The sequence below is a fragment of the Bipolaris zeicola genome (assembly GCF_000523435.1).
Source record: "Bipolaris zeicola 26-R-13 unplaced genomic scaffold scaffold_10, whole genome shotgun sequence".
Taxonomy (NCBI): Eukaryota; Fungi; Ascomycota; class Dothideomycetes; order Pleosporales; family Pleosporaceae; genus Bipolaris; species Bipolaris zeicola.
Genome location: NW_006912059.1, coordinates 152,174 through 178,473, shown reverse-complemented (window position 1 = coordinate 178,473; position 26,300 = coordinate 152,174). Strand labels below are relative to the sequence as shown.

At 52.4% G+C, this 26,300-nt stretch overlaps 11 protein-coding genes across 11 annotated transcripts; 9 read left to right on the top strand and 2 right to left on the bottom strand.

Moving 5' to 3' along the window:
• Nucleotides 1-3,632: 3,632 nt before the first annotated feature.
• On the top strand, nt 3,633-4,949 carry COCCADRAFT_84609 (uncharacterized protein; the record flags this gene model as incomplete). Its single annotated transcript, XM_007709685.1, has 1 exon — nt 3,633-4,949. The coding sequence occupies one exon, from the start codon at nt 3,633-3,635 to the stop codon at nt 4,947-4,949; it is 1,317 nt and encodes a 438-aa protein (XP_007707875.1).
• Nucleotides 4,950-5,732: 783 nt separating this feature from the next.
• On the top strand, nt 5,733-6,332 carry COCCADRAFT_1319 (uncharacterized protein; the record flags this gene model as incomplete). The annotated part of the gene is made up of 1 exon (XM_007709600.1): nt 5,733-6,332. One exon carries the CDS (start codon nt 5,733-5,735, stop codon nt 6,330-6,332), a length of 600 nt encoding a protein of 199 aa, XP_007707790.1.
• A 60-nt stretch (nt 6,333-6,392) lies between these two features.
• COCCADRAFT_1318 (uncharacterized protein) lies at nt 6,393-6,748 on the top strand (the record flags this gene model as incomplete). The annotated part of the gene is made up of 2 exons (XM_007709599.1): nt 6,393-6,500; nt 6,548-6,748. The coding sequence occupies 2 exons, from the start codon at nt 6,393-6,395 to the stop codon at nt 6,746-6,748; spliced, it is 309 nt and encodes a 102-aa protein (XP_007707789.1).
• A 619-nt stretch (nt 6,749-7,367) lies between these two features.
• Nucleotides 7,368-8,545, top strand: COCCADRAFT_22626 (uncharacterized protein; the record flags this gene model as incomplete). The annotated part of the gene is made up of 3 exons (XM_007709622.1): nt 7,368-7,376; nt 7,517-7,703; nt 7,773-8,545. 3 exons carry the CDS (start codon nt 7,368-7,370, stop codon nt 8,543-8,545), a joined length of 969 nt encoding a protein of 322 aa, XP_007707812.1.
• A 474-nt stretch (nt 8,546-9,019) lies between these two features.
• On the bottom strand, nt 9,020-10,320 carry COCCADRAFT_32972 (uncharacterized protein; the record flags this gene model as incomplete). The annotated part of the gene is made up of 3 exons (XM_007709644.1): nt 9,020-9,956; nt 10,015-10,247; nt 10,297-10,320. The coding sequence occupies 3 exons, from the start codon at nt 10,318-10,320 to the stop codon at nt 9,020-9,022; spliced, it is 1,194 nt and encodes a 397-aa protein (XP_007707834.1).
• Nucleotides 10,321-10,551: 231 nt separating this feature from the next.
• COCCADRAFT_84419 (uncharacterized protein) lies at nt 10,552-10,986 on the top strand (the record flags this gene model as incomplete). Its single annotated transcript, XM_007709684.1, has 3 exons — nt 10,552-10,606; nt 10,652-10,831; nt 10,886-10,986. 3 exons carry the CDS (start codon nt 10,552-10,554, stop codon nt 10,984-10,986), a joined length of 336 nt encoding a protein of 111 aa, XP_007707874.1.
• Nucleotides 10,987-11,080: 94 nt separating this feature from the next.
• Nucleotides 11,081-12,244, bottom strand: COCCADRAFT_22624 (uncharacterized protein; the record flags this gene model as incomplete). Its single annotated transcript, XM_007709621.1, has 1 exon — nt 11,081-12,244. The coding sequence occupies one exon, from the start codon at nt 12,242-12,244 to the stop codon at nt 11,081-11,083; it is 1,164 nt and encodes a 387-aa protein (XP_007707811.1).
• Nucleotides 12,245-12,703: 459 nt separating this feature from the next.
• On the top strand, nt 12,704-13,947 carry COCCADRAFT_22623 (uncharacterized protein; the record flags this gene model as incomplete). The annotated part of the gene is made up of 3 exons (XM_007709620.1): nt 12,704-12,907; nt 12,963-13,319; nt 13,369-13,947. The coding sequence occupies 3 exons, from the start codon at nt 12,704-12,706 to the stop codon at nt 13,945-13,947; spliced, it is 1,140 nt and encodes a 379-aa protein (XP_007707810.1).
• Nucleotides 13,948-14,574: 627 nt separating this feature from the next.
• COCCADRAFT_32968 (uncharacterized protein) lies at nt 14,575-15,992 on the top strand (the record flags this gene model as incomplete). The annotated part of the gene is made up of 5 exons (XM_007709643.1): nt 14,575-14,816; nt 14,951-15,074; nt 15,130-15,416; nt 15,468-15,531; nt 15,585-15,992. The coding sequence occupies 5 exons, from the start codon at nt 14,575-14,577 to the stop codon at nt 15,990-15,992; spliced, it is 1,125 nt and encodes a 374-aa protein (XP_007707833.1).
• A 5,911-nt stretch (nt 15,993-21,903) lies between these two features.
• COCCADRAFT_1311 (uncharacterized protein) lies at nt 21,904-23,522 on the top strand (the record flags this gene model as incomplete). The annotated part of the gene is made up of 8 exons (XM_007709598.1): nt 21,904-22,110; nt 22,166-22,238; nt 22,290-22,336; nt 22,385-22,460; nt 22,519-22,621; nt 22,679-22,882; nt 22,936-23,003; nt 23,080-23,522. The coding sequence occupies 8 exons, from the start codon at nt 21,904-21,906 to the stop codon at nt 23,520-23,522; spliced, it is 1,221 nt and encodes a 406-aa protein (XP_007707788.1).
• Nucleotides 23,523-24,781: 1,259 nt separating this feature from the next.
• COCCADRAFT_84610 (uncharacterized protein) lies at nt 24,782-26,170 on the top strand (the record flags this gene model as incomplete). Its single annotated transcript, XM_007709683.1, has 1 exon — nt 24,782-26,170. The coding sequence occupies one exon, from the start codon at nt 24,782-24,784 to the stop codon at nt 26,168-26,170; it is 1,389 nt and encodes a 462-aa protein (XP_007707873.1).
• Nucleotides 26,171-26,300: the final 130 nt, after the last annotated feature.

Sequence of the window (26,300 nt, the reverse complement as noted above, 5' to 3'; positions counted from 1 at the left end):
GGGCCGTCAGTGGTGTCAAGCTTGTCAGCTTGTTGCTAGCAAGACGGAGATCGCGAAGTTGGGCGAGCTCGAGCGGTGCTGACAATGCAACTCCAATAGCGTTCCTGGAAAGATCAAGAACAGTGAGGTGTTGAAAAGTCCCAACAACAGGCGGAATAGCGATGAACTTGTTGCGCTGCAGTTGGAGTTGACGTAAGCCATTAACAAGAACTTCTGATGTAGCGTCGTCAACTTCAAGCTCGTCCATATCTTTGCCTGCTAGATCCAAAGTGCCAGAGGGAGTAAGTTCCCATTTGGATTGAGACTCTTGAGCATCTTCATTCACAAATTCTTCATCAACCTCGGCTGGGAGATCATCAGCTGGCAACCGAGAGGCCAAGTCACGCTTCAAGTCTTCGGTACCCATGGAAAGGAATTTTCGATCACGCAGGGGATTGGCAGCCACAGTAAGGTGGTCAAGACTCTCCATAAGTGCAATCTTTTCGTCAAGCTGGGTTATGTCGTTGCCAGTAAAATCTGCAGTACGGAGCTGCTGAAGGGCGGTAAAACCTTCAGGCAGAGCTGTGAGTTTATTCTCTCCCACTAGTAGAGTGATGAGATTGCTCCAACCCGATACTGCAGGTAGAGAGGTAAGTCGGTTGATAGAAACATTCAAGACTTTAAGTGCGGGCAAATCAATTGAGTCGTCTTCGCATAGCGACGTAAGAGAGTTCTGAGCCACGTGCAGTTCTTGCAGATGCGTTACAGAATTTGTAGAAAAGAGAGCACCCTCGAGACGATTCTTAGATGCGTGCAGCTCAATGAGGGCGGAAGAGAAAACCTCGGTGGGAATGCTGCGGAGCTGATTGTCGGTTACGTTAAGCGTGCGGAGTTGGGTCAAGCGCTCGAAGCCACTGGGGAGGCTATCTAGCTCGTTTGCTTGTAGTTCTAGAATCTCCAATGCCGTAAGATCACACAGCGATGGTGACAGGGGACCTTCCAGGTTGTTCTCGGCTAGCTTCAACTCCCGAAGAGTGGGTATTTGGGCAATCACGTCGAATACCTCCATGGATAGTTTATTCCTTGACTGGATATTGTTAGCATTTTTGTATAACATACAAATGGAGCCAGACTGAGGGAACACCGCCGGCTTGAGCAAAGACTTACGAGGTTCAGTTTGGACAACTGTGTAAGTCGTCTCAGTCCCATGGGCAGCTCTCGAAGCATGTTGCCGTGAAAGTCAATATTCTGGACTCCGCCAAACTGAGGACCTGCCTCGTCGGAATCAATCATGTCTTCGACGGTAACGTCAGGAAACATGCTGTCTGGGATAATTTCAAGCTCATTATCCGCAGCTAGAATAGAAGTAAGATCTACAACTTCGCCCCACGCCACCTTTGTGTCGTTGGGATCATAAGTATACATTGAAAGTACATCATCTGGTATCTCTTTGAGGCCCATTGCAGCAATGTTCAAGCGGCCATCTCCACGAGCTGTATCGATACGCCGACGCAGAACAGAAGCGCCACCTTTGGTGCGCTGGTTGAAAGGGTCTTCATTGAGACCAAAGTCAAATGTTGCGATTTCGGCCGGATCGGGAATGATGACATCCGAAGGGGGTGTACTGTTCCTAACGGGCTCGGCCCTTGCGCGCTTGGCAGCCTCCCTAGCCTTTGCGATTTGTTCTCTCAAGGCATTCGAGGAGCTCGCAGCCTTTGGCGATGCTTCGACGGGTGCCGGAGCGATATCTGGCTTCTTTGCCGCCTTGGCCTTTGCAATATGATCCCGCAGAGCTGCTGAAGAGCTGGCGACTCTTCGAACGGTGTCTGGGGTCTTTTTCACGGGGGTCTCGTGACCTGATACTGGAGAACTTACGGCAGTACCGGGAGGTGAGGTTGCTTGTGCAAACATGTTGCCAAGGGATGCCCGGGTTCTCGGTGTGCGGGCAGCCAGATTCTTAGTGTTGGTCATCAGACGCGGCTTGGGTGTGTCTTGGAGATTGTGGGCTGCCGATAGTGGCTGCTTCTTAACGGTTGACGCGGAACGCACAAGGGATGTTTGTCTGGTAGGCGTCACAGCTGATGAAATGACATTGGCACTCGCACTTCGTTTGCCCGGGGATGTCATGGACATCCTGTTGGTAGGGGGAACAGCAAGTCTCTTTGGAGTTCCTGGGATGGTCTGTTGCGAGCCATCGCTGGTCGATGGTCTGCTGCCGTTGGACGTGGCTGACGCTGGGCGTAGCGGTGGTGGCATGCTGTTGTCGTTGTTGAAGAAGCTCGACCTGCGCCTTCCCTTCTTTGGTGCTGGTGAAGATGGAAGTTGCGATAGACTCTCTATGGTTCTTTCCGAAAGTGAGGGCCGTGGCTGTTCTGAGCCATCTGAAACGGCGGCCTCATGTTCCGTGTCGCTTTCATGGTGTGCTGCCCGTGAACTTGCGCGTGAGGATGCCCTTGAGGCCGACCTGAAGCCTTCTAGCCGGCCTAATGTGTCTTCCGGACCGCCAGGGACAGATGAAGTTGGACGTGACGATTCCTTCGGCTGGGACGAGACAGGCCGGGCCAGAGGTTTCTTGAAGGTTGAAGCATCGCTGTAATTGGAGGAAGCGCTCGAAGCAGCAGTCGAGGTGCGGCGTTGGCCAAAGTTGGGGATGCCACTGACTCTCCGGGAAGAGGAGTAGGGGGTCCGTCCTGGAGTCGAACTCGGGGGCGCGGCAATCGAGGGGGCAGCAGCAGCAGGAGGAGGGCCGTTGGGGAGGACGAGCGAGGCCCTGGATGTCTTCTTCTGTAGGGTCGAGGCGGTTGGGCGGGAGATGGAGGCTAGGGAGGGCTTCTTGCGCAGTTGCTCGGTCGAGGGGGTGGCACGCAACTGCGACTGGCTGGCCGACTGACGCAGGACGGGCAGACGAGAGGCGGGGGCGGGCCTGGGGATCCCCGAAGGGCGGGTTGACGAAGACTGGTCCATGGTGTTGGGCGCTACAGGATGTCACGCTCACGCCTAGGGGTTCCGAAGGCGTTCATGCAGACTCGCATAGACAGACAAAGGAGCTAGAGGCACGCCCGGCCGGGAACGAGGGTCGAGGATCGTGTGGCGACAAGACAAATTGGCTGGGGCCAGAGTAATTCTCCGCGCCGGGCGCAGCAGCCAGTCTGAGCGTGAACGGGAGGGAACGGTTGCCCAGCCGACACGCTGCTGTCTGTGTTTTATCGACATGGCGGCCGTTTGGGCCTAGCGCCGCGTGCGCGCACTGCAACCAAGGCAGCCAGCCAGCCAGCCAGCCCAGCCAACGCAGGGCCCGCGACGCTGCGACCGCCCACGACACGTCTGCCACGGCCTATTTTGCCCTTCACCCTCACCACCACCTCTGCCACTCTCCATCCCTTGTCCCCCCGCCCTTGCTCGCCACCGCAAGCGGCCCACAGCGCGCCCCGACGCCGTCCTCGCCTTCTCCCCACACGCACAAGTCGCGCTCCCGCGTCGCGTATTACCGCCGCCCGCCCGACGCCGCCGCCGCAATGGACGCCCACCAGCACCCGCCTCAACACCAGCCCGCGTCGCCAGGCACCTCCAAGCTGGCCTCGCCCACTCCCCGCACCACGTCGTCCATGACACCTCCCCCCTCATCCTCACAGGCGCCCGCTGCTCGCGCGGCAATGCGGACGCCTTCTCCCCCCACTCCCCAGCTCACTTCTCCCCCGCCCACCACCAAGCTGCCCGACCAGGCATCTGCCCTGGCCGACTTGGGCGCAGGCCTGTATCCCCAGGACCAGGTCAACAGTGCCTCTGTCCAGGAACTGAGGGCCATGGTGAACAGCCTGTCTAACGCACTGCGCGATATGCGACTCTCGGCAGCCCACTACAAGCTGCAGCACAACATGGCCGTCATGGAGAGCCAGGAAGCTGCGAGCCGCATGGCTGTCGAGCTGGCCATGGCCCAACGCGAGCTCGACGTGTTACAGCAAGCCGAGGAGAAGCGCCGTGCCACAATGGCCGCGCCAGAACAGACGTACCATGACTCGGCCAACGCGGCCAATGCTGTCATGGTGTCTGAACTGACGCGCCAGAACCAAGTCCTTCAAAGCGAGAACGACGAGCTGCGAGAGATGCTTGAGCAGCAGAAGCGCTTGACTGAGCACCGCGAGGGCGAGCTGGCGAGTCTCATTGAGGAAAACGACAGGCTCAAGACAAGAATCCGCAACAACCGCGACCACATTGCCCCTCTATTGGAGCAAATTGAGCAATCCTCGCCCCGATCTACCTTTGGCACCCCAGCCCAGCCTACCCCAAGAAACCGCCTCAATCGCGTCCCGCCGCCTCCACTTTCTCAGCAAAGCAGGAGCCAGAGCAACTTTGAGGCTCTGTTGTTGGCCGACAAGATGCTCAGCCAAGACGCGTCCACAGCTCCCTCGACTCCCAACAGAGTGCAGGCGCCAAGGGCACGCTTCAGCCACCAGCGAGGTGCACAATCCATGTCATCACTGCCTCAAACACCCAACCAGAGAGCTGCCTTCCCCCGCGCCGAGGTGCCTCGCACACCGCCCCTCTTTGCGCCAACCAACATTCCCCAGTCAGCACCCCCCATCCACTACCAGCAGAAGCCCGAAAGCATTCGGCGCCAAAGCAGCAACTCCACCATTACTGCGTCTAGCATTGATGAGGAGGAGGCTTTTACAGATCGCGAAGACGACCAGGTGCCAGAATCCCAAGCCAGCCAAATGGCACGAAGCCTGCTGCAACAACCGCCTCCAGCAAAGGGCATCATGTCCGCACCGGCCTCGCAGCCTTCGAATCTGGTGCAGAGCAAAATCTTTGGCCAGGTCAAAAAGGGCCATGGCTTGACTCGTGCCAACGAGCTCAAGAGGGGCCGCATGCCATCAACAGCGGACTTGCGAAATCAGACGAGTCCGCCCAAGCGCGGACGCGTCGATCAAGGTGTAGGTCTTGGCATTGGTGGTTTGTTGCGCGAGTGAAAGATATGAACTGTTCCTGACCTTTTTCGTGTGCCAGGGCATTTATTATTAAGTCTTCACGAACACTCATGATTATGGCGACAACGGGCAAGCGAGCAATTCGGATTTGCACCCTGGCAGCTGGTTTTGTATTTGTGCTTTGTTTTTGTTTCGGGATACCCTTCTAGCTGTGCTATGAGACGACGCAGCGACTTGTTATTGTATGTGTTTACATCCATGTGTTGATATGTTTTGTATGAGATGACATGTAGTGGACTGAGGAATTATTAGTTTATGTAGCTCTTCGCGACTCGAATGTTAAATCCTATCATATATGTGTGATGTCACCGACCCATGAGACCTGTAGTCTCTAGACTTGATGGGTACCTGATCTTCCTTTCTGTGTCCTGTTTGCATTGAAAAGGACGTAGCATGGGTGTGCCTTCCTGTAAAGTTGCCATTGACCCACTCCCCGCGTTTTTCATTGTGGCAATCACCACCATCACATCGCTAGCGTCGCTGCTAGCCCTTTACATTGACGGTTTCTCAGATCTCTTCATCACACTTGTTTGCTAAGCTCATTGCATACTCAGGAACTCAGGTTACGATAAGTTTCGTCCGCATGAACGATAAGAGCCGATAGATCGGACGGATTCTAACCTCACCTTCACTTTGACTTCCATCATCACGCAACACGGATATATCACCGCAAACCACTATTCCCTTCCGGACAACGTACAGTTAACATCTCAACTCTGTGCAACAAAATCACAATATCACTAAGAAGCCCAGCACAAACTTGCCATGGCATCTCCCAAGATTGAAGCAACTGCTAAAGAGAACAATGACGAACTGAAAACACTCATCGTACAGGAGATACAGAACTGCAGAGGTGTCCTTAATTTTGTTCGCCTTGAGTGGCAAAATATGAAACAGCAGGAAGACAATATTGTTAAGGTCGAGAAGAAAAGGTTGGACGAAGCCCATAAACCCATCAAGCAGCAAGAGTGCACTTACAACGAAGTAAAAAAGTTGCTCGAAATCTTACGGACAAATCATAGCGTCCAACTCGTGCACGATACCTTGCTTGTCGAGCAGAAAAAGGAGGCTTTCCTTATCGAAGAGTCGTTTAATGCAATCAAGATTCCAAGAGTAAAGCTCCGTGAGGAGAACTCACGTCGAACTCAAGTTTCTAAGACTGTATTTGAGAGGGAAACAAGGACACTTGAGAGAATAATTACAAAGCTTCAACAGATGGCTGAGACGGCTGGCATCTTTCTGGACGATGTAATCATTGTTGAGCAGAACACTTCTGGCTTCACTAACACTGCTGAAAACGTTCGACTCTCCCCTGCAGCCTGGTCACGCCATTTTGATGCTGTTATTGCTCAAGGAACGCCATGAAGACGTCCCGCTCATGCGCATGCCGCGTCAGTTGTCCAACGTCACTCATTTGGCCCCGATATGCACCAGCGTGTCAAAAAAGACTTACAACAGCCCGTTGCTTCAAAGGTCAATTCAAAACAGAATGAACACACTCTGCCAGAAAGGGCACATGAAGAGACGTCACCTGTAAGTCATCTCGTTCAGAGCAGTCGGCACACCCTAACAGAAACCAGAAACCCTTAACACCGGTTCGACCGAATACTCCAGGACCTGACCCAGAACGCGAAGCGATGGGTGGTTGGATGGCGGGCTTTGTAAATCAGGATCAGAACATCATCTGTGAAAGATACAAGCGCGAGATCAATGCGGCCAACAGGCAATACGAAAAATACAAGCGCGCTATCGAAACAGCTCTGCAAAAGAACGACGAATAATATACACGAGCTTTGCGAGTGAATAAGATAATGGAGCCCTTTTAGGAGACAGAGTATGACAATGAATGGAACGAAGCAAGATAGATTATCGAGGAGCACCTGAAGTTCATCCAGCAACAATGGAAAGTGCTCACCAACCACCAGCCCAAATGCTAAGAGCATCTCTTCCGTTGTCAAAATGAGGCCAGTACACTCTTTGGAAAGTAGTCAAGGTTCTACAAAGTGCTTCTTTGTCGAGTCGAAAGCGAAGCTGCCAGTCTCAACCAAAACTTGGACGATACTAACTGAAGCGTTTGCAAGGCCCAGACCATTTATTGCATAAGAAACCATGTAAATGGGGAAATGGAGTTGGTTCTGGTACAGTACTTGGGTTAGATTTTCTCATAGTACATGATGATGTCTCTTTGATACCGATGCTGACCCTCCATCGACCCTGTCCCAGCCGTTGTCGCTTTCCCCGCACAGGGTGCGAAGATGCTTGTGTATTACAGGAAAATGACAATTAGCAAACCTTTCTATACATGATCACTATTGCCCAAGCTCCCGTTTTCTTGTTCGAAGGACCAGTATCTCAGCATCTATTAGCAACATTGTCAAGCGGTGCGGTACGACAATCAACATGGAGCGTGTAAGTCATGAATCTATGCCTCTGGAACTGATGATAGGTTATCTTATGAGATGCAAATGTCACTACCCATCGATGTAGATGATAGTCACATCTACCACCTACTCAACGAATTTACCAGTAACTACTGACTGGATCATCAGGTCCGTAAAATATGCACCCTATGCAAGATTGAACGACAATTCGAGCATAGCACGAGACGCGATACTAGCTGCCCTCTCCCACGACCCTCACGAGGATATACCAACTCTCGGGCTCAGAAAGGAAGAAAGGTCTTCACTCACGATACTACACGAACAAGCGCACCGCTAAAGAAGAGAAACACTCTTCGTAAGAAGAACAGAAGTGCTGTTATGAGTACACAAGGTGCTACTAATCCACTGGTGCAATAGAACTCAGGCTTACAGAGCACAGCAAAAGACCGTTCTACAACACGACAGCCAAACAAGGAAGACACTGGAGTCGAAAAACCCGCATGGCTGCGTACATGGCTCAACAAGCTTCCCATCACCACATGTCCCAAGCCCCCCACATCTTCCCCATCCAGTATCTCTCCTCCCCCGCGAAAAGCCAACAGCGTAGACTTATCCCGCATGATGCCCTTCCACCGTGAAGAAGAAACACCCACCGCCCTACCCAGAAACACCCCCACAGCACCCGTCCCACACTGCACTCGCACCCGCACCCGCATCGCCCCAGCCACAAGATCCAGCAGCACCCCAAACCTCACCCGCCACTTCTCCCTCTCCAAAAAACCCAGCGTCCACCAAAAACCCACACCCAAACCCACCACCCCATCCATGACAACAAAACTCCAAAAACGCGCCCCTACCGCTCCCCTTCGCCCCAAATCCACAACCACCACCACAACCTCCCTCTTCCCACCACGCCCCACCAGCACCATTCTGCGTCCCTCCGCAACCCCAGCTCCAGACTCAAACCCCACTACAAAACGCCCGCAAACTCATAGCCCCGATCCGCATCCAGACCCGTCGAAAGGAGCGGTCGCGGGTGATAGACGCAATAGTACTGCGTACTTGACTATCACCACTACTGCAACAGGCGACGAAGATGAAGACGGCGAGTTCGAAATGAGTGAGACGAGGAGGTTGTTGTGGGAGTATTGGAATGTGCAGTGTAGGTTTTTGGCTGAGGAGTGGATTGATGAGTGATTTAACTGTAGTTGCTGTGGTGTGTTGAATATTGATTTTTATGGGGATGCGAGTTTGGGTTTTTTTTTTCTTATGCTGCTTTTCTTTATACTTTGGGGATATGGAAGGGGGGGGGGAATCTAATGATGAGGGGAATCTATAGAAATTCATACACGCGGAGAAGAAGATAGGAGTTTTGGTAGTGAGGCATGGGAAAAAAAAGACTCATCAGTACTACACCGATTTCGACAAGAAAAAAAAAGACTTTCATAGTTTTACAAAACAATCAAGGACGAGGAGGAAGAAAAAGTGGGAGACTGCTAGACTAGACCAAGCCACGGGGTTAAACCCTCTAGAGAAAAGAAAAAAAATCTTATAAAACCTACCCTTTTTGCTTGCTAGTCTTGCAGTCGATCCCTCAGTTTTTGGACAAAAGAAAAAACAGCAAAGAAAGAAAAAGAAAGAGACCCATCATGCCCCGTCTAACTCAAGTCTTCACTTCCTCGCCTTCCCTCTCGACTTACTCCTCGTAACCCTCGCCCGGGGTGCATCATCATCCTCGGTACTCTCCGTAGGGGGGACATGAACGCCCAGCCCCTCATCAGCCCCAATCATAATGCCATCATCTTCCGTCTCTCTGTTATCCGAATCGATACCTCCATCAGGACTCTGAGTGCGGAGATGGGCTTCACTTTTTGCACGGCGTTCAGCCTCCCACCCTTTAACAAGTCGTGTAACATCGTCTTCACGGACTTTTTCCTTGCCGTTCCATGCACTGCAGCCGCCACAGCGCCAGCGGCCGACGTCTTCTAGTGTACGCGCTCCAGGAGGGGCTTGACCGTTGACGAGGCGGCATTCTGTGCAGATTAGGGCGAAGCGGTTTTTAGCCTGGGTTTCGTCTTCTCCGAGCAGGGCATCGAGAATACGGTCGTACCAGTGGGTTTCGGGGACTGTAGGGGGCTGGATGGCAGGCTCCTGCTGCTGCGGCTTGTTCAGGTGAGATTCAAAGGCATTGGGAGCGAATTCAGCACCGGGTGCATTGAGAGGAGGCAGCGATGGCGGAGGTGGAGGCGTCACAATCGAAGGCACCTGTTGCGGAGTTGTCGGAAGCTGGGGAGGCTGAGGTCGGTTGATGTTTGCAGTAGGCGGAGGAGCTATGCCAGTGCGTGGACCTGGCGGCGGTAGCGGCTTCTGGGGTCCCCTTGACCTGCTGCGGGCAGGAGAGTCATCTTCATCCTGAACCAACTCTTTTGGCTTTGGCGAAGCACCGCCGTATTTCTCCAGCAGTTGCTGCGTCGAGTTGTACTTTGTGGCCTCCTTTAGGCGCTCGATAGTGGCGTCGCGCTCCTTATCCAACTTTTCGAGATAATGCTCCGTGTTGCGAATGCGGTAGTCAAAGTAGCTCATGAGCGCGTAGCGTAGACCGTAGATGCTGCGGCATGGTGGTTAGCCAAATATGACGCGTTAACGGCTCCAAAGGTGGGATGTACAGTAGTGGGCCGCCCGCGACAACAGACCCCTCAATAGGACCCCAATTCTGCCAGCCAGTGACAAAAGTGAGGACGACGGCGATCAGAATATATGCAAAGCCAGCATAAAGCGTCCACATGACACGCGCGCGGCGCGCGAGCTGCTTTTGTTTGTCATTTCGCGCGGCGGCTCTGTTGATCTTGCCAGTGAGGGCGTTGAGTGTTCTCTCAAAAGACGCGGCGTCTTCGCTGCCCTGTTGCCGTTAGCGTAAGAAGGCGGGGTTAGTGAGAGAGGAAAGTTACCTTCCAGGGCCAGAAAGACACCATGGTGGCTCAGTGGCAGATCGAAGCCCGGCGTGGGAGCTCGATTTGTACTGTAGAGGCCAGTTGTGCGTGCTCGTGTGTGGACCTCTGTGAGGCCTGACATCAGCGCCGATGCAACTGTTGGATCGCCGACAGGGATCTTCCGGAAAGACAGCATCACGTGCAATTAATCTTCTTTGCGGACCTCCGCGCCCACGTTATTTGCTATCCATTCACCTCTCACGTCGACACAACATGGCATTGGCAGCTTACCGGAACCTTCTGCGGTCTGCGCGCATCGCCTTCCAAGGTACGGACACCTCACTGTCTTTTGAAAACATGCTCACAGTGATAGGCGACACCCACACACTCATGGCCGCCCGCGCAGAGGTCCGCAAGAACTTTGAGTCGAATCGCAATCTGCGCATCGGAAGTGAGGAGCTGCAAAAGTCGTTGGTACATGCAGAAGAGGTGTCCAAGTTCCTGCGCGAGAACGTAGTGCAGGGTCAAGCAGAGGATCCAGATGGCAAATATAGTATGATACATACAACATCATTGGTATTGGGGTCTCTCGACTAACAATCTATAGAACTACGGATACACGAACACACCGAACGAGGCGATAACGAGGACATCAAAAAGGGAAAGGGAAAAACTACATTAGGCGGAACAAAGTGCTGCTCGTCCTAGGCTTTTTATCCATGACAAATTGAATCGTGATACCCATGCATGCAATCCACGCATCGCGAAACGCCGTCCCAATGCAAGGAAATATTAAGCTAGTTTAGTTGCCTGCCAGGCTGGCATACTGGACTTCATCGTCGGCACCTGGTGGCGGCGCAATGACCATGCTGTCAAGGTTGCTCTGTGGACCAGCCTCAATGGCGGCTTGAGAAGCGGCAGCGGCCCGTCGCGATGATCCCGCCACTTGACGTCCTTCCTTTGCGTATTGCATCCTGACGTTCTGATCCAGGCTGTCTAGCTGCTTCGGCTTGCCCCAAGTGACTCGCATCGGGCAACCCTTGATAACCACCTTGCCCTTCAGAGCTGCTGCCGCAGTCTCTGCATCCTCTCTCTTGGCATAGTTGACGTATGCACAGTGCGCTCGGTGCGAGCAAACCAGCGACCGGAGCTGTCCATATTGTGTAAAGTGCTTGCGGATCTCGTGTTCTGGCAGGTCGTCCTCGACACCAGTGACAAAGAGTGACGCAACGTTGGGGTCAGAAGGTGGTAGCCAGTCTTGTGGACTCGGCTCTGCAGCTGGACCTCCCATGCGGCCTCCCCGTCCTGGCCGCATACCTCCTCGCGCAGAAGGACCGCGAGAATCTCTGGTCCTGATGGGTCCCGGGATGTGATTGCTCTCACGGCTTGCACCAGCACCAGCACCAGCACCTCCACTACCACTACCACTACCACCGGGCGCTGGCAACGCCTTTTGTCCGCTGCTCTCGCCCGCCTCGGCCTCTAATCGTCGTTGCTTCTTGTAATATGGCTCACTCTGTGCGAGGCGCTTCAAGAGATCACGCGCCTTCTCGTCGGTCTTTTCGTAGGCTTCCATGGCTCCCCGTCCCTCCTCGATCTCCTTCTCGTGTTCCTGCGCGTAGTACTGTCGGTTGATATCGCTCTGCGGGCCAGGTGCAACCATCTTCAGCGCCGCATCACGGACGACGATGGGAAGACCGAACGAAAGATCGAGCATGCAGTGTTGGCAGCAGTTCTTGAGACGCGCGCATGTCAGGCAGATGTTGGTGCGCTTCTGTCGGGCGGTGCGGTCGGCCTTCCAGCGGAATATGGTAAAGGGTCGCGTGCAAATCTTGCACTCGGCGCCATAGTCCTCCTTGAGCATCTGCACGTAGGGGTTGTCGGGCAGACATTTTTCGCAGACGGACGGGAAGTCGGTCGTCTCCCAGCCGCTGCGGTTCAAGTCGCTCTTGATCTGGGGCGGCATGGCGGACAAGGAGCGCGCAAAGAGTCGTGATTATTGAGAATGTGTTGCCGCAATCTACTCTGGCGATGGCAATGAGCGTATCAGCAGGCGTCGAGTACGTGCGGGTGGGGCGCGGTGATGATTGATTGCGACGACGGGCGGCGAAGATTGATGAGCAAGGTTGGCGGAGTGGCGCTAGGAACAAATGTCCAGGCACAGCAGCACGGGCTTGGCTTTCACGCGCACGAGGGGGCAGCCGCTAGTGCCGTTGACCAGGCCGCGTACAGAGTGCGCTGTGATTGGCCGACTGCAGATTCCCCCCTTTGAATTTGTCCACTCTGCCTACCCATACCGCTCTTTCCCTCCAGCATTGCTTTCTTATAAAGTTTCCAGGGTCCTCGCCTTTGGAATTGCTTCTCTGACACCCGCTTCATCCGTTCCACTTTTACATCCCTCTTTATATCCCTTCTAATATCTACAATGTCTCCCGTTGCGCTTGAAAAGGAGGACCATACTCGCGATGCCGAGTTTAACAAGGCCATGCACGGCCAGACTGCAAAGTCTCGTGGTGGCATGACTGCCATACTCGGCAAGGACAAGGCTGCTCAGCAAGCCGCCGTTGATGAGTACTTCAAGCACTGGGACAACAAGGCGGCAAAGGATGAGACCGAGGAGACTCGCAAAGTATGCAACGGGTGGCTCCTAAACACTAGCATGCAGACTAACTAACATCTGACAGGAACGACGAGACGAGTACGCCACCCTCACCAGGCATTACTACAACCTTGCTACCGATCTGTACGAGTATGGTTGGGGCCAGTCTTTCCACTTCTGTCGCTATGCCTACGGCGAGTCCTTTTACCAGGCAATTGCCCGTCACGAGCACTACCTCGCCCACAAGATGAACCTCCAGGACAACATGCGCGTCCTCGACGTTGGATGTGGTGTTGGTGGACCTGCCCGTGAGATTGTCAAGTTCGCTGGTGTCAACGTCACTGGCTTGAACAACAACGACTACCAGATTGAGCGTGCGACCGCCTACGCCGAGAAGGAGGGTCTCTCACACAAGCTCAACTTCGTCAAGGGTGACTTCATGGTAAGCATTGCCAAATACCTCGTAATATTCCCGGCTAACGTGCGCCCAGCAAATGTCCTTCCCTGACAACTCCTTCGATGCCGTCTACGCCATCGAGGCTACCGTCCACGCACCATCGCTCGAGGGTATTTACAGCGAGATCTTCCGCGTCCTCAAGCCCGGTGGTGTCTTTGGTGTCTACGAGTGGCTCATGACCGACAAGTATGACAACGAGAACCCTCACCACCGCGAGATCCGTCTTGGTATCGAGATTGGTGATGGTATCTCCAACATGGAAAAGGTCGAGGTTGCGCTTGCTGCCATGAAGGCGGCTGGTTTCGTCATGGAGCACCACGAGGATTTGGCTGATAGGGACGACCCCTACCCATGGTACTGGCCTCTGTCTGGCCAGCTCAAGTACATCAGCACCCTTGGCGACATCCCCACCATTCTTCGTATGACAAAGGTTGGACGTGGACTTGTCCACAGGTTCGTTGGTTGCCTTGAGACAATCGGTCTTGCCCCCAAGGGCACTCAGAAGACCGCCGACAGTCTTGCCCTGGCCGCTGACTGCCTTGTTGCCGGTGGCCGCGAGAAGCTCTTCACACCCATGTACCTCATGGTCGGAAGGAAACCAGCTGATGCTTAAGTTTTTTTCATTCTTGCTTCACCTTGCATTAGAATTCGTTTCGCATCTTGGGCCTGGTTGGTCGCGGGCATTTTTGTTTCATCTTTCCATGTGGGAGAGCAATCTCCTAGCATTTACACCCACGCGCCTTGGAGACGCGGATATATAGTATAATAGCTGGTAGCAAAGCAAGGTCTAGGGTAGGTGACGGTAACGCGAAACGTGGTGAAGATAGAGGAGAATGAAATACGTAATACGCCCATCGGGCATTGACACTGAACTTGGGAGAAGGATGAGTGAATGTTCGAGGGTTGTGTTGATTATTAACATGTCTGGGATGGAAATGCGGTGCAGCATTCGAGTTAGGATGTCCGTCCGGCAGAGGCGTTATTCCCCGGCGCTGGTGTTGATCCCCGGCGTTGAGGGCTGCCGGAGCTGAAGAAGTCAAGTGTCGGGTGTTCTCGCACTTGAGAGTAGGGGACCCACCCGAAGCTTTATGACTTAGCGCGTTCAGGGCCCCAACGATTCGCATCCCCGACCTCCGAAGAAATTGTCCAGCAGCCCCAGCAACCACCAGAAGCCTCAGCGGCCAGTACTCGCCTCCGGCATTTCCTCACCACACCCCCTAAAACTCGCACATCACACACAATGGCTGCCTCAAGGCTCCTCCGACCGGCCTCGCGCCTCATGGCCTCGACACGACAGGCGCCCGCTTTCCGACCTGCTTTCCGCGCCGCTGCCCTGACACCGTCAATTGCAAGGAGAGGATATGCGTCGGGACAAAAGGAGATGACTGTGCGAGAGGCGCTCAATGAGGCCATGGCCGAGGAGATGGAGCGAAATGATAAAGTCTTTGTGCTCGGAGAGGAAGTTGCGCAATACAATGGAGCGTATGTAACCCACCATGCCAATCTCGGACAATTCAATTGTGCGATGAGGGAGAGACAGCTGCAATCAGAAGCAGCATACTTCCCATTGATTTGAATTGGGCTCAAGCTAAACCGGGTGCTGATTGATTCCCCAGTTACAAGGTCACCAAGGGCCTCCTCGACCGCTTCGGTGAGAAGAGGGTAATCGACTCTCCCATCACCGAATCTGGTTTCGCCGGTCTGACCGTCGGTGCTGCGCTCGCTGGCCTTCACCCCGTTGTAAGTATTTTCCAGCCCTCCTGATCGACAAAAGCAATGCTGACGGAGACAATAGTGCGAGTTCATGACCTTCAACTTCGCCATGCAAGCCATTGACCAAATTATCAACTCCGCCGCAAAGACCCACTACATGTCTGGTGGTATCCAGCCCTGCAACATCACCTTCCGTGGTCCCAACGGTTTCGCTGCTGGTGTCGCTGCCCAGCACTCGCAAGATTACACTGCGTGGTACGGAAGCATTCCCGGATTGAAGGTTGTCTCGCCATACAGCGCAGAGGATGCCAAGGGTCTGCTTAAGGCTGCTATTCGTGACCCCAACCCGGTCGTCGTCTTGGAGAACGAGTAGGTTACATTGATGGCGCAGTCGATATGCACATTGCTAACGTAAGCTAGGCTTCTGTACGGTCTCTCTTTCCCCGTCAGCGAGGAAGTCCAGAGGGACGATTTTGTCATTCCTGTAAGACACCCCACCTTTTTACCCACTGACCAGCATGCTAACCGTACCCTCAGTTTGGAAAGGCCAAGATCGAGCGCCCCGGCAAGGACCTCACCATCGTCACCCTCTCCCGCTGCGTCGGCCAGTCCCTCGTCGCCGCCGAACAACTCAAGTCCAAGTACGGCGTTGAGGCCGAGGTCATCAACCTGCGCTCCATCAAGCCCCTTGATGTAGAGGCCATTGTCAAGTCTGTTAAGAAGACCGGCCACATGCTCTGCGTCGAGTCTGGCTTCCCCAGCTTCGGTGTCGCAAGCGAAATCATGGCGCTTACCTGCGAGTACGCTTTTGACTACCTTGAGGCTCCCCCCGCTAGGGTTACCGGTGCTGAGGTCCCCACTCCCTACGCTCAGAAGCTCGAGGAGATGAGCTTCCCCACCGAGACTTTGATTGCCGACTACGCTGCTAAGCTGCTCAGAGTATAAGTGTCGAAGTTAGTGGTTAGTTCAATGGGTAGTTATAGCTCTGGGTTATGCGATTGATTCAGTGTATATCGCGCATGGACATGGGGGGGGGATTGGCGTAGGCAAGGATGATAGCTGGCCCGATTTTAGACCCGAAAGGCGGAACCCTTTCGGGCATCTTTATTTGTATGATCAGATGATGAAGACATTTGGAATGTTGGTTTTCTCTCTCTCCCCTTTCTGTTCTGTCCTTTCACTTGACTTGAGACTTATATCTGTGATGTGGTGCTTTGTTCGTTGTCTTGGGTTAGGGGAGTAGAAGTCTTTTTTCTTCCTTCGTGTCGAAAAAAAAGAGGTGGGCTCGATAGAATATATTTTGTCGTAACAGTATGACCTTGGAATTTTTCCTCACCCTTCAAAAATTTAGTAACCTAATCCTGTGTAGTCAGCTACATACATTTGAGTATATTGCGTAACGATCTTCACTGGCCCATTTTTTTGTATTAAAAATTTCATGAGATGAATAGATGCATGGGAGTAGTGTTAGCATTTTCTTTTCCATACAGTCAAGTATTTTTTTTTAATTTCTTTCACTATTTCCCATCTTGGGAGGATGGTGGGGGCGGGGGAGGTATAAGATTTGGGAGAACGACGTCGATTTGTGAGGTTCTTTTTTTCCCAAAGACTTCGAGCAAAGGGGAATTCATACGAAGAGCAAATTTGCATGTCGTATGTGGTTCTGATTTTCTTCTTCTCCTTTCCCTTTTATTCTCCTGTTTTTAAGGGAGATATTTTTTTTTGAAAGTTTATAGTTTCACTTGGGTAATAGCCTATGTTCTTTGTGATTTCTTTTGGAAAAGACTTATCAGATTAGGCTTTTTTTTCTCGCAAGGCATTCTTCTATCAAAGAGTTTTGCGGGTCGTCAGGTGGTTGGCTTGGATTATGGGGTGGTGAGGGGGGACGAGGTAAGTGGGCTCATGGTTTTGTGGGGTTGGGTGGTGTCATGGGACTTTTCTTTGATGGGAGAAGAGGAAGAGGGGCTGATGGCGGTTCTTGAGGGTTGGTGGGTAAGTCAGTAGATGGGTGTAAATGAGGAGTGGTGGAGAAATATGTACCAGGAAGGTGGGGAGTGCTGGATAGGCTGGGCAGACAGGGGATAGGTGAGGGGGAAGAGTAAGAGGGGGGGGGGTTGCTGTTCGTTTATGAGAATATTTTTGCGTTGCCGAGAAATCTTAGAAGGTTCTATAGCAAGTGTTCACTTGTGCAGGAATGATATGGTGTCTAACATCTAACAAGAGACCAGATCAATTATATATGCTTATATGATCTTTGAATTCATCAAGCAAGACTTCAGTGTCAAGTTGTAGTGTCCAGGCTCTTAGTTTCGAGTCGATCTGTGGCAAAGCAGAAACTTTTCGATTAGAGACTGGAGAGAGTGAATAGTCAGAAGCATTACGTATTGTTAGATCACTTCACGTCTGTTGAGAATTTCGCAGATATGGTTGGTTCAACATTGTCTGATGCTGTAATCTCCTGGCATGCTGTTCAAATCAGATGCACAGTTGGAAGAAGTCTAGATCTGGGTGTTAGTGTGTTGTTCTTTGAGACTGAATCTGTGTGGTGGAACTGTCTTGTGCGGGGGGAGGGGGGGGAAGGAGCGGTCAAGAGCAGCGTTAGGTGAGGGGAAGTAAGTGGTACTCGTATTGACAAAAGACTGTCAGATGCCGAAACAATTCAATCTTCGCGGTCAAGTGAGTATGTCGGAATCTTTTCCCCGCCATGCACTTTATTTTCTCTGTGGGGGTAGTGGAATCGGTATGTTCCTATGGGGCACACATGGGCTTTTTCTCTGGCTCAGAACACCCCTGGCAGAATGGAGAAATTGTTGTTCTTGTGTGATTTTTGCAACCTGATGTAGATTTTGAAGAATTTTCTCTCCAGTCCATCTATACTACTGTAAAGATACCGAGGTAAGTTCGGTAAACCCTGAATGCTCGTTCAACCAGAGCAATCTCTCTGTTCCGAGATTTTTCCCAGGACCCCGCTTCCAAGGGAAAACCCAGAGTCCGGACGGTGTTCCATATTTACTTAGGTTCGAACACAAGACAGACAACGTTGACTCCGCCTTACGCGCGTTACTATCTAACACGCGTAGCCTCGGTGTGGTATATGTAGTAAGGCTACACCCAATCGGCCCGAAGAAAATGTTCCTATTGTGGCAAATCGCAGAGTCACTGGAGGCTGCCCGTTGAAACCGCAGGGGCGAGTGCACCAGGCGTGGGTGGTTATTTCTTGGAAACTGGGGTTGTTGCAGGCCGTCATGTGCTTTCAACACCAAACTACGGCTGTAGAAAGGTATGGTCCATTATCGGACCGAGTACGCATGATATTGAGGGTCCTTCCTATTTGAGCTGTGTGGCGCCTAGAACTTGTTTCACGCACAATCTCGACCACTCCTTCAACGTCACCAAATACCACACCATTCAACAGACGACGGTTCAACAACATGTCGTCGCAACTGACTCGTTCAACAGTTGTGATCTACGTCGCAAACGGGAGGGAAGACGGGTCTGGAGTTCCGGCCCACAAGATCGCTCAGCGGACACGGCTCTGAAAGACGCACAGGGCGAGGTACCTGGGGGCGGGAAAACAGCGGTTCATCCCTAAAATGGTACTACGACCGCTGCACGCGGCTCCGCTCCTACGCCCACCAAGAAGGAGATAGCAATCGTATTCTGGGCCATGAAAGCCGGATCAGAAAAGCCAGATTCATAGCCACTCGAGCGCCGTACACCCCCGCAGGGGTTTTGTCAACGACCGTTGCTGCAGGTGCTAGGGCCCTTTGCCCCGCCTTCAACATGGGCTGATTCCCAACGGTACCAAGTCAAAATTCAAGTCCAAGCATTTGCTAACCCATTTGATCTATGTCCCGTTGGGTGTGGCTGCGATTATGCATTCGTCCAGAGCCTCGGCACTCTCCATGATCAGCACTAATTCAGCTGCTTTCAGTTTCAACCCTCGTGAATTACCCCTCGACGACAACTAGTCATTGGACGATTTTTGTTAACATGCAACCATTTTAGAGGAGGTGGGTTTAGAGCCGGACCTCACCCATGACAGGAAATGACCACCGCCTCCTGTACTCTTGCAGTCCCAGTGTAATGGCTCTCGACCACCACTACAACTTGGAACTACTCTACACGTGGAATGTCCCATGGATCTCAACACCACATTCTCATTCTGCTAGGTGCATGTGACTCCCAGCCACCCTCAAAGATGCTACCTGGAGCGAATTGGCGGTTGTGTGGTCCAGTGTATATATTACATCTGGCATGGCACATGATTTTGTGCAGGGAGTGCATCTGGACCAATTCTTGATCTGGGTGTGGATCAGTGTAAACCTGCCCAAGTATGCTCATCGCCAAAAGGAACTACATATCCGTCCTTGGCATAAGGACAAGGTCTGTTCGAAATGGCATTGCTCATCATCTCCATCTGACGATAAGGCAAAACCCGGTATTTTTCACCGCTCCTCGGACTGTTACCAAATCTATTCCAAAGGTTGAACCCAGCACATATCAAGAGCATTAATCTCCGGAGCACGAAAGTCCTGTGTTTTCCGATTGGACTCATCGAGTACGTTGGCCTGGGAATTTTGGATGCATAATCAACACTGAGGAGGTTATCGCGCTCTACCTCGGTGCGGCTGTGATGTTGGACAGCAACTGGCAAACACCCCCGTTCTTGAGCCCCCCCCCCCCCACGCGACTTGCTTTACTGGAGATGGGTATGATCGACCAAGACCCTCTGTTGCAGACATGTAACAAAGCTCGACCAGGTGTTGTAGCCACTTGTGTGGCAATCCGTGTGCGCTTGTGGACTTTGGGTGAACACCATTGCGCCTTCAAGGTCCAGGGTGATCGCTCATACATCGAATAAGTCTCGAGCACTGCATTGCAACGACGCCAGATGTCCTGTCGTCACACCGATTACATGCTTCCACTGTACTTACAATGAACTCTAGATGATTCCCTTTTAGAGACGATTGTTGATAACGACATCATCAACGAAGCAGCACAGCGCCTACCATTTTGAGAAACGGTTTATAAACTTGCCGCCAATGACACTGCGAAGTGCTATCGCCTTGTCGTGCTCTGTCGAATGACAGATAGTAGCGCCCTAAACTCTTGCCCTTTATGGCAGCTCTTGTTCGAAATCTACACTAGTATCTTGCCAGGATACTACACCCCTGTTTTTGTTGCAACGATCGTTACAATCTTTGCACACACTACAAAAGAGATACATGGCACAAGCATTCACACGCGCAGGGATACGCAGATGATGAGACAACTACCGGCGTCGGTTACAGAGCGAAGTTTACCGCCATCTACGTCTTAGATCAAAGACGTCACCACGTCATCTTGTTCACAAGTGCCGAATTTGACTACAATTGGAATCAATGGGATATACCGCTACTATACAAGCGACGATGCGTTCTGGTCGACCACATTCTGGAGTCAGGCATAACGTCGGGTAGCTGACAAAGTTCTGCGTGGGCGTAAATCAATACAAGGCTTGCCAAGAGCGCGGGGACATTGCGATTTTGGGTTACGCTACGGGCCGAGTATTGCATCAAGATGAACCATCACGCGTCTGGCTGCACGTAAGGCGTTGTATCCTAGCATATAGCTGCCGTCTAGGTGAAACACTACGCCAACCTGAGTCGCTACCCGATGTCATCCCAAGGTGCGCTTCCAGAAGCTAGTGAGAGCCGTTCGGCTTTATCGTTGACACTACGGTGTGACAGGCAGCCGGGTTTGATTGACCGATTCACCTTCCATATTGCGGGCACAATTGACCTCTGGCATATCTATGTGCATAGACAGCCACAGGCACGTGGCAAAGTACCGGCCAATCTAGCAGCTATTGCCGAACACTAGGAAGCAAGGCGCGCAAAACACATCGGTCCTCGCCGACCCTGATGTTTCAAGGACAAGCTCCAGGTTCGCCCAAACTCGGGGGACATTACCAATAACACGGATCGTCCAGCAGGGATCATGTCGATTACCACATGCCTTTGCCCAGGAATTGCGGATTCGAGGCCAACCACAAAGGATTGTTGGGGAAAAATTCGTTACATTGCCCGCAACGGTTAGTCTTTGCTTAGCTCCCAAGATGGAGCATTCTTGCACAACTCAACTCAGGAGTTGTGATGAGTAATGTCGCGGCAGTCCCAGCGACGCGACACAGCGGAGTGCATGGATCCTACAACGGCTGTGCAGCCACGTGCGGCACTTAAGTATCCAGTGATTCAAGTAGCAGGGGTGTTAATCCGGTCGTCCCAACCCGTCACTTCAGCTGAGGCCTAGGATACGCCCCATTATAGCTGCCGCGGCAAAATAACAGTTGCAATCCTAATCACCCCCTGAGCTGCACTATGTGCCGTGGGGAGGGAGTGCAAGAAACCAAGCACTTGCAGGGGAGAATTGGCTCGTTGGTAGCCTATCTGTGTGCCACAATACTATTACTAGATACTCAGCTAGCATGGTTTCTCTCTGACTGGTGGGGAATCAGAAAAGGAAGATCCACCCGTGGTTGCAAATCCTGTCGTCGGGAAGGGTAGCCTGGAGATCGGTAATCGTCTTCGGACAATGGGCTTGTTTTGAGCAAGTGCTAGCAACGACCATCCCGCGCCACGCAACAGACATGCCGTAGTCTACTTCAAGACAGTTTCAAATTCTTGTCGATGGCTGGCTGGCTGTACCTACGTACCGCGGGGTACATGTGCTGTATGCCGGCTATAATATCCGCGGATGCTCCCGAGCGCTGCGCCCCTTGCCTTTTGCTTCTTGGGAGCCACTGTTTATTTTCATCTTTCTTTTTTCTGATTTCGTCCTCGAGTCGACTCACCGTTTCGGTGCGCGAGACGAAATGACCTCGAGGTTTCCCACTGCGGAGGAGTTCGCGTCGTTCCCGCCGCCGAATTATGTCGACCCAATCAACCACTTGCCCATGGCACTGGGTGTTGTCATTCCAATGTGTGTCCTGGTCGCCGTTTTCATGTCATGTCGACTGTATTGCCGGACTGTTCTTGTAAAGACATTAGGATGGGATGATGGGTTGATGTCCATTGCAGCAGTAAGTTCAATATGCAAAGCCCTATTGCTATAGGTCGACAGCTAAACACTCGTAGGTGCTGTGTATTGGGAGCAACATCATGCTCATAATATCCATGCTGCCAGAGTACCAGATGGGCTATCATCTATGTATGCTTCTGCTCTCTGATATAACCAAGCCTAATAACTGATTTCAAAAAGGGGATATTCACCCAGAGAAACTCTATGGCTCGATGAAGGCTGCTCAGGTATGTCGTATGGGATATCAGAGGGTACTCATGCTCACGCTTGTCTAGATGGGTATGGCTACTCAGCTGCTCTTTACTGCCATCACGACTTTTATGAAAGTCGCCATTCTTCTGACCTACATACGTAAGTGGGCATCAAGCTACAAAGTCGACCGAACCATGACCTAACACGAAGTGCGTAGGCATCTTTCCAGCCAAGCTCGACAGGTGGTTTTGCCATATGATGATATTCTACACAGTGACGCTAAACACGGCTTGCTTTTTCGTGACACTATTCCAATGCTCGTAAGAACTATCCACACCTTTGACCTGAACATGGTGTGCTGAAAATGAGCGTCACAGGCCGGCAAGCACGTACTGGAAAGTGTTCGAGTTCATTGGCACTGCCAAATGCCTCAACATCAAAGCCATATACTATTTTCACGGCGGACAAAATACCTTGAGCGACTTTGTGATCTTTTTGTGGCCTGCACGAAACCTCATCAATGTTCAGGTATCACGGCGACAGCGGTTGACACTGATTATGATGTTTTCACTCGGCGTAATGTGAGTTTACTTTGGTTTATTAGCTTACAGACCCGACCCTAACATCTCAATAGTGTATGCATTGCTGGGGTTGTACGACTCTACTTTACGTACCGGTATCTCGTCTCCTTCGACGCATTCTGTATGTTGTTCTTTCCTTTTACCTTGAGCGATTACATGATCCGCCCAAGCACAGATACTAAGACGGATTAAAACAGGGTATGGAGGCTCAGTCTTTATCATCATGTCCATTGAAAGCGCTGTGGGCGTCGCATGCGGATGCCTTCCAGGCTGCAAACCTTTGATGAACAAAATGTTTCCGCGCATCTTCGCCAGCTCTTCGCAGTCATCGTATCCCCGTCGGTCGGCACATTTGCGTGCGCACAAGGGCATCCAGGAGTCTTCTTCGGGAGCACGCTCGGTACAAGCATCGTTTAACCAGAAGGAAGATAATCCGAGCGCAATGGAAAAAGCGGTACGACGAGATACACCATCAAGCCATGAAGTAGTAGTAAGCCCGTCGAAATCGCATCCTCAGCATCCGGGGCTACGGCCGCCCAGTCGAGCCGCATTTCCCGGAGGAAGAAGAGAGGGATACAGCGAGCTGGACAACGGGAGCGATGACAGCATAGAAATGTTCTTATTATTGCAGCGAAACTAGAAGATGTATATCACGTTTTGTCTTTCTTGCGGAGTTTGCATCGATACCCTAAAAACCCGTACTATGTCGGGCTCATGAATACATGGTTAGTAATTCCAGTCTTCCCCTGACCTACTTGGATACCTCGACCGGGCGGTAGAAGTCCGGAGTCCGGGCTAGGCATCCGCCTTGTGGTGATGTTGAATAACATGGATTCCGCGGGCCGAATTGTGCAGAGGCTACTACGACATATGACAGGACTTTACTAGTACGCGTATGAGGCGGCTGGCCGCGGGCGTTATTTCGCAACAGTAGTTTTGTTGAATTTGTACCTGGTTATCGGGATATGGAAGCATGGAATATGCCTGCCGAGTGCTTATCCGGCCATGCTCCTCAGGGCAAAGCAGAATCCTTCGTCGGTCGGTTAGGATCCATTCACCCAAACCGTAGCGCACAGACCAGTGCATTTTGCACACTACTAGGCGAGATGACACGTGCCAGGTCGGCTACAAGGGACAAGGATCTATCTTGCAAGAATAGCACTGCATCAGCCCCCCAACCCAGCCCACGCTCGACCACATTACACGCATGAATCATTTCCTATCGCCCACTTTTTTTCCTTCTCTGCCTTGCACTCCATCTACTCTTGTTGTTTGGCGAATTAGCGGACGCTGTTGACGTCGCGGAGTAACAAAAACGTGACACTGGATGCAGATGGCGCCATGCATGCCAAACTTGACTAGTCCATGTGTTGCTGCAATCGCGCGGCCAGCCAGAGAGCCCAAAGCCGAAACGGACCGGTGGTGAAGACATTGATTCACGCTTTTGGGACGTGGGTTAGTAGATGCCGCGAGGAGAAATGTGAGGCGACTACGGAGGAATGGAGGGGTGTCCTTTCTCTTTTACTACTACTACTACTACTTATGTTTTTACACGGTGCTTGTTCCCCCGCCATTCTTCTTGCAACTCTCCCTTCACTATCGTGTCCCGACCATTTTTGCCGAATCGCGACTCGGACTTCGTACACCGAGAATTGTCTTTAGGGTTTGGTGAAGGATACTCGACCTTTGCTTTTCTTCGCTCTCTATTGGGGATCGTCGACTGTACTACCTGCCTGTCCATATCGCGGGGAGTACTAACGATAGCCTCGCGGACACGGACGTTATACGAGTGACCGTTCGGCAGTTAGTTTATTCTTTTGGAGACGAACAACCCTTTCCACATATCTCCTAGACGACATCTATAATCGCCGAGACCCCCGTGGACCCTACTTGTTAATCATGGCGACAACACCGGTTGAACACGCAACGACGACGGCCAAGTTTCCCACACGCCAAAAGCCGCTTCCCTATACTTTTGTCAATGGGCGCCGTACCCCTCTTTCGTCCATTCTCCCGCCCCTCGTCTTCGGTACCGCAACCTTCAACCACCTATACAATACTGATCCCTATGCCCTCGACACCACGGGTCTCGTCACATCGGCCCTCACACATGGCATCCGCGCTTTCGACACATCGCCCTACTACGGGCCCTCTGAACAATTACTCGGCGATGCGCTCGCTACACCCTTTGTCCGCGAGACGTTCCCGCGCAGCTCATACATGATATTGACAAAAGTTGGACGGATAGCAAGCGAGGAGTTTGATTACAGCAAAGAATGGGTGCAGTATAGCGTCCAGAGGAGTCTGCAGCGCATGCAAACAGAGTACCTGGATCTCGTATACTGCCACGACGTCGAGTTTGTAAGCGCGGCAGAGGTTCTGGAAGCAATCAAGGAGTTACGCCGTATCAGAGACGAGGAGGGAACAATCAGATACATTGGTATCTCAGGATATCCGCTGGATGTACTGGGCGACTTGGCTGAACTCATTCTGCGCGAGACGGGCGAGCCCCTCGACGCAGTGCAGTCGTATGCAAACTTTACGCTTCAGAACCAGGAGCTCGCCGGCAAAAATGGTGTCTTGCGTCTGAAGAACGCGGGCGTCGATGTTGTCCCCAACGCATCGATTCTCGGTATGGGACTTCTTCGTCGTGAAGGCATTCCCGTCGGCGCACTGGGCGACTTCCATCCTGCGCCGTCTGATATCCGCGAAGCCGTGCGCAAAGCCAGCGAATTCTGCGACGGCTACGGCGAGCGCATCGAAGTCATCGCTATACGCTTCGCGCTCGAGACATGGATCTCGGCTGGCGCGCTATGCGGCTCCAAAGGCGACCCCGCGTCTGGCCTACCCTGGCAGCACGAATCCATCGACGACGTCGGCGGCTCTAAGCTCGGCGTCAGCGTCATCGGCGTGTCGCGCGCAGAGGAACTGGAAAAGACAATGTTGGTCTGGCGTTCGATTCTCGACGGCCTCGAGGGCGGCCAGGAAACCGCTGTCCAGGCTGGTCGCTGGTACCGCGCGTGGGAATGGAGTACGAATCGCCGAAAGGCAGTTCAGATTCTCGCAGAGGGTGTGCAAGAGGTCCTGGGTAAAGCCTTTGGTTACACCTGGGCGAGTCCTAACCCAGGCTATGTGAATAAGAGGGTCAAGATGGGCCTTCAGGACGACGATGCGTCTGCGTCTAAGGCCGGGGTATCGCATTTGACACCTGCGGCTAGCCCCGCTGCCTTGCCCGTGAAAAACGTAGCGGATGTTACTGAAGATGAAAAGGTCTTGCCGTTGAGGTAACACACGTGCAGAGGGAAGGAAATAGAAATTGTTGCATACCCCGTAGTAACGTTCTGAAAAACGAAAGTTACATACCCACGCCAATGTAAATAATTGCCTTTACGATCCTACTTACGTCTCCACCATTCTT